The sequence below is a fragment of the Limulus polyphemus genome, unplaced genomic scaffold (genome assembly GCF_000517525.1).
Source record: "Limulus polyphemus unplaced genomic scaffold, Limulus_polyphemus-2.1.2 Scaffold7030, whole genome shotgun sequence".
NCBI classification, from domain to species: domain Eukaryota; kingdom Metazoa; phylum Arthropoda; class Merostomata; order Xiphosura; family Limulidae; genus Limulus; species Limulus polyphemus.
In genome coordinates this window covers 1-6,329 of record NW_013672640.1, presented here as the reverse complement: position 1 = coordinate 6,329, position 6,329 = coordinate 1, and the positions used below count along the sequence as shown (strand labels likewise).

Sequence of the window (6,329 nt, the reverse complement as noted above, 5' to 3'; positions counted from 1 at the left end):
ATATATATATATATATATATATATATATATATAGGTGCTAAGTATATTACATGTGGGGCTATCCCAGGCTATTCCGTTTTGTACATTACATTTGTATAAAGTGTGATTATTCACTTGTTTTCAGGGCAGATTAAAAATGGCTCAGGAAAATTATTTACATACCAGCCCTCTTTCACAAAATATATCTAGGGATTTGACAAAAAATGATTAATTTTAACATGCAACTAACCCAATTAGAAACAATAATTTTATTCCATGCACTTGTACATGTGAAAAGTACAACAATTTTCATGATATGGTCACAGAGGTTGATTTTATGAATAAACTTTATCTTTTTTACCTTTAAATATTTTAACACCAATATTATCACACAGATGATAGCCAAGATAGAGCAAGTATTGAAGTGTAATCAGCAGTGGCGTGCAGAGCTTCTATGATGCCTGGGGCCTTGTACCTAAGACCTTGAGGAAAGGCGGAAATGGTTCTACTATTCGATTCGACTCTTTGTGTTGGGTATGGATGCCTGGGGCCCCGGCACCTTTCACCCCCCCTCTGCATGCTACTGGTAATCAGAATGATAGGTACATGGCTATTAAAAAAACATCAGTTTTGACACTTGAGTAATAGAAATAGGATCAAAGTTGTGGTTGTTTGAAATCTCTAGTCTACTTTGTTTTTACTAAAAACATTTCATTGAAATCTCTAGTCTACTTTGTTTTTTACTAAAAACATTTCATTAAATAATAATGTGTTTATACAACACCATATTTCAAATTAACTTTTTTAGAAAATCTCGGTCCCCTTCACCATCATCGTATAGCCGACGAAATAGTTCACGTTTCTCCACGGAAGAGAACCGTAAGTTTGATTCAAGGTGAGAACTTTCAAACTATGGCATGTTTTTGTTTATTAATGGTCATTCTGTACAATATGTTTGAACTTGAAGAGACTAGATTCTTAAAATATGATGGTGTATAAAGTATTTTTTTAGTTTTGAATGAACATGTAAAATTATATTACTGTTACTTTTCATTTAGTGTACTACAACATGTTGTGCTTTCAACTTGAACATCTGTTACAATATTAATAGATGTAATTACAAAGATATGAACAACAATACTTTTGTAGCAGAACTTTCTTTATGAAGAAACCCGTAAATAATGTCAATTATATTGTCATATATTTTGATAAAAGGAGAACTAATTATATTTAGATTAAGTGTTTTCTCCCAGAATTCAACTTGACATAAATAATTTGGGTTTTTATCCTCACAGTACAATTTAAAACTCCTAAATTAAAATTTTGTTTTCTTAAGTTTCTCTTACAACAGTAAGTAACCTTCCAACTTATGGCTGTAACAACTATTAGTATTGGTAGCTGCCCTATCCAACAGGTTTTGAGTAATTAACACACCAGCAGCAGGTATTCAAAGCAAAGTTATAGAACAAGGTACAGAGGAAAGATGAAACATTAACCAAACTTGAGGAAGGCTTGCCCAATTTATCGTACCTAGACAGTTCGTATGAAATGATGAATTATTTGACATGTGATCAATTTATAGTTGCCATAAAAGACAAGGGTATGTGAATTGCACTGAATCACACCAGATTTAGATCTTAAAGAAGGCTCTGAAAGAAATAATCAGATGGTTAGTTAAACAGAACAGAGGAAATAAATCAAAAGATAATAGATGTTTTACATGTAACTTCAAGGGAAATATTGTCAAGAACTGCAGGCAAGGACCTTTATGGAATAGAACTCTCAAAGATACCAGAAAGAGGTAACTGTTATAATTGTGGGAAACCTAGTCATTATAACTGATACTGTAAGGAATCAACAGTTGTTATCAAGCCCAAGAAGATCAAATGAACAACACAAAGCTGGATTTATGAAGCAAACTTGAGCTGGAAATTCTCCACCTACTAGAATTTATAAAAGAAGTTCATTATATGAGAAAAATTGTCCACGAGTCCATGGGTTTATTACTACTTCCTTTGTTGACTACATACCTTTGGTTTTTCAGTTTGATATTAATATGTACTTTGTTCACTAGGTATGTTTAGCTGGTTTATAAGTTCTGTATTACTAGTATTAATGACTATTACTTTATGGTTATCTCTTTAATAGTAATTTAAATATAATATTTATAAAAAGTATTATAAATCAACCAATAAATAAATCATATATTACTTATAATAGTAATTTATTGTTATATCTGAATCATTGTTCAATATGACATATAATCCTCATCCTAGTAAGTGTTGGACATATTATTAGTATTTTTCATTTTCATTGCTGCATTACTGACATGTTCGTTTATTTACATTTTGTAGGGTTGACCTTTACTTTGGCTCCATTTCCTCATTTTTTTATGCTAGTCACCAACTTTTCTCAACATAATCTACATTTTGAGGTTTGTCTTGACATTACGCACATCGTAGTTAGTTATTTCTTGCTAGCAGTTAGTTATTATTCTGTTGTTTCCCTACTCTCTTCAAATGCTTTGTGACAATTTCAAGAACACAACAGTATTTTGTATTTTAATGCTAGTGTTGTTTTCTTAGGTTCTTCCACTTTGGTTTTTATCTCACTTGGGTTTGGATGCCTTGCCGCACCTGGAAGTTCTGTCTACATGCTTTTGCCTTTCAGGGAGTGGTGTCCTTGTCAGCCTTTTCCTACTTTCCTGGCTTATTTGGTGTTGAGTTTTGTTGGATGAGACACACTACTTGCGGGGGTTTGCCTCCCCATGTCTTCCCTCTCAGAATTCAAGCTGGCTCCATTTTTGCATAATACAGTTTTGGAGACCTGTTTTACTTCTTTTGGTTCACATATCAAGATTGTCATCTTGCTTACTTCCATTTTGTCTTTTACTTGCATGTTGATGTTCTCACCCCTTTCCCTCATTTTCCTGTGTCAGTCTTTGATGTTGAATGCGATATGGGTTTCTACGTGATGGAGTCAAATCCTATGGAGACTGGGTTTTTCTGCTTTGTCAACTTTTGGGAGACTTTCACTTCTGTTCCCTGAGCTTTATTAGTTTTTCAGAGTGTGAATTAACCTATTCACTACCAGTGGCCAGCTCCTCGATTATTGTTTACCATTCCTTTCCTTTCTTCACAGGATCCTGTCTCACACAATTGGTTGCCCTCTGTTGAGTGACTGCTTCTCTTACTGGCAGCTGTAGTGCCAATTTTTCCATTTTGGCATGGAAATTTCCTCTTGGCAAATAGTTGACCCCTCCTTGGCTGATGTATGGAAGCCTGTCATCAACCTCTTCTATATCCTTCAGCTTCTGGTTCCTCTTTGTTCCACCAGAGTGTTATTTCTGTCCGTTCATTGGTTTTCACACCTTATATATGGGTGTCCTTGTTCGACATAGTAGTTGCATCCATTCCTGTCTTCTTTTGGTTGCACATGACGGGGGGAAGTATGTTTTGGTTCTGGGATCTTCCTTTTGGGTTTCCCTCAGATCCTTTCTGTGTTTTTGTGAAGAGACACAAACTTCACTGAATCTCTACCAAGGATTGGATGTGGAACCTCATTTATCTGGTTGGGTTTGGAGACAATCTTCCTGCAATGTTTTCTGAGGCCTTACATTATTGGTTTAGTCCTTAATGCTGCCTGTTTTACAACACCTCACTTCTAGGGATAAGAGCACACCTGTTCCAGAAGTTGTGTGGTCCCCCTCATGTGTGCTTTCATTCAATTATGGAGCACACATGTTTGATTCCCTGTGGATGCTTTCCATAGGGAGTCTCTTACTTTAATGTTATACTGGTTCCTCCAACTTATAAATGTGGGATTCTAGCTTTTGTGTGAGCAGAAATATGTATCATATTGGAAGTTATCGTTTTCCTACATTGAAAATAGATTTCCGATAGTTATTTACCTTCACTCAAACAGTTCCCACCCTTCTACCCACTTCCAACGTGTTTCTATTTTCTGGTGAGGTACATGAAATGTAATATAGAGGGAGCCAGTTGCTCCAGGAGTGTCTGTTGTACTCCTATTGGTGGAGAGTTGTTGCATGTGATATGAATGCTAAGTGAGCAGCTTGAACTGAGGGGTATATAGGTGTATTAATGAGTTAGAGGGCAGATGAAGATCAAGAAAAAGCTTTTGTGTGGGGGAGAGGTAAGTATATATCTGAATCTATTTTCAGCATTGGAAAATGATAATCTTATGAATCGTAACACAAATCAGTTAAGCTGAACAACCTTGTATTAATCGAAAATGAGAAACCATAATAGCAGTATATCGATTGCTTGCATAGTTTGAATAATTGGAAACACTAATTTGGAATATTTGAATATTTCTTTCACATTAATTGATTTAATCATATTTTTGGTCAGTATTTTTGCATGAAACTAATTAACATAATCAATGCTCATAACTAATTAGTTCATACGAATAAGCTAATTACTCAGTTCTCTTGAGAGCTAGAAGCAATAAATGGTCACATAAAACACTGGAAGCTGCTGGACATGATATTTACCAATGTGATGTACCTTTTACAAGTATTATGTGACAGTTATCAGTGCTCTGTACAAATGCTATGGGTCTGCTCTCATACAAAACACAGAAGCTGATTCTGGTTTCTTCCAACAAAAGGAACTATCTAATACACTTCAACAGACTATAGAAGTTTACCACAAAAGAAGGCTGTGTGGAAAACTAAAGAATGTAGTAGGTGATGGTGCTCTGAACTTATCACAGCTTTCTGAGGAACTCTTGCAGTCATTTGCACTTGGTGTGTACCAGCTGAAGTTGTCTGATCCACTTACACTACCCTGGTATTGTCTGTGTTGTGTAGGAACAAGAACATTGGGGTAGGGGAGTATTAGTAATATGTTTCTTGAAACTCAAATGGCACAAGAAACACAGGGCTACCAAGACCAATTACCTTACTTGTAACAAACATTGGTGAGACAATTACCTTACCTGTAACAAACATTGGTGACACTTCTGACTGAAAATGGAATGTACAGGATTTGTGAAATGTGACAGTTTTGTATATGGGTTAATTTTATGTTAATATTTTTATGAAAGAAAAATCACTTTATAGCTATTTATTAGTTTATATTTAAATAAAACTAATACTTTTTTTTATAAGTGTTAGTTTGACAAATGATACAGGTCTTAAATTTTAATGATATTATCTTAGTTTTCATTTATGACTATTGCAGTAACAACACACTTCTATTCTTCACACTTTGGAGTTTACTGTTTCATTAAAACATAAAAAACACACTTTATATGGTGTGTGTGTGTAAATAATATTTTGTGTAAAGGTCAACTAAATATTCTATAATCCAGTAGTTGTTACTCAACAAATGTTTTTTGAGATAAATGAATTTCTTTTCAGAAATATGTCTCCATCAAGAAATGAAAAGGTTTTTGATCTCAGAGAAAAAATTGATAAAGCTCGACTATTGGAGGTGGCTCGTCAGAATGTGCTTAAAATGATTGAAACAGGAACTTTGCCCAAATATATCCCAGTGGATAGGTTAAAACATGAACAGCTTGTGGCCATTAAAGCGGGAGGCAAATCGGTAGCAGAGTTAACAGGTATTACATAAAACAGGTTGACGGTGGTTTTATTAGTGTAAAAAGTTAACATTATTCAAGGACACTGAATACAAAATGTATAACAATTGAATAAATCAAGTAAAAAATTTTATGTGGATAAAAATTTGTAATGCTCAAAAAAAGGGAAGTTCAAATCAACTTTTATCAGTATTCATCGATCAACTTCTACGGTTTTATTTGTATAACCACTACTTATATTTCAGATCATAATAGATGTTGATAACTTGTTTGATTTGTAAATTATTTACTGGTTTTGTGGCTTCTCCATTTTTCTTGAAATCCTATTTACCACTGGAGCAGATCAGGATTCTCCTTCACCATAAAATTCAATTACCATCATTGCTGTGGCCTTCAGGTATCATTTTTAACATAATGCGGTATTTAGATATCTTTTATAACATAATGTAATGATGAAAGTCTTCCGGATATCTCAGGAAATCCGGATATTTCTAAAAAATCCTGAAAACCTCCAGTTTTCTTCCTGAGAAACACATTTTTTAAAATTATTTATCGGATTTTGGTGTTCCATGCCATAGATAAGCGTTTATGCAATCGCACGGTTTGTTTACATTCGGCAACAGGGCGCCGCCATTTTGTAGTCTCGCAATGCTTGCTGGCATGTACGAGACCTTGTATGCTTATAATGCAAACTTCATGTCATGTGAACAAGATTTTATCTCGAAAACGTGCTTTAGAAAACGTGGTCATTCTTTTTTGTACCTTTCTATTGAGCGAGACAA

The 6,329-nt window shown here is 34.4% G+C and overlaps 1 protein-coding gene across 2 annotated transcripts in view; it reads left to right on the top strand.

Moving 5' to 3' along the window:
• LOC106474287 overlaps nt 1-5,570 on the top strand; it is a 30,560-nt gene extending 24,990 nt beyond the window's left edge. For both annotated transcript variants that reach the window (XM_013934975.2, XM_013934976.2), the window contains exons 4-5: nt 788-874; nt 5,366-5,570. In XM_013934975.2, coding sequence (XP_013790429.1) covers nt 788-874; nt 5,366-5,466 — 188 coding nt within the window. In that variant the 3' untranslated portion in view covers nt 5,467-5,570. The remainder of the gene's footprint in view (nt 1-787; nt 875-5,365) is intronic.
• Nucleotides 5,571-6,329: the final 759 nt, after the last annotated feature.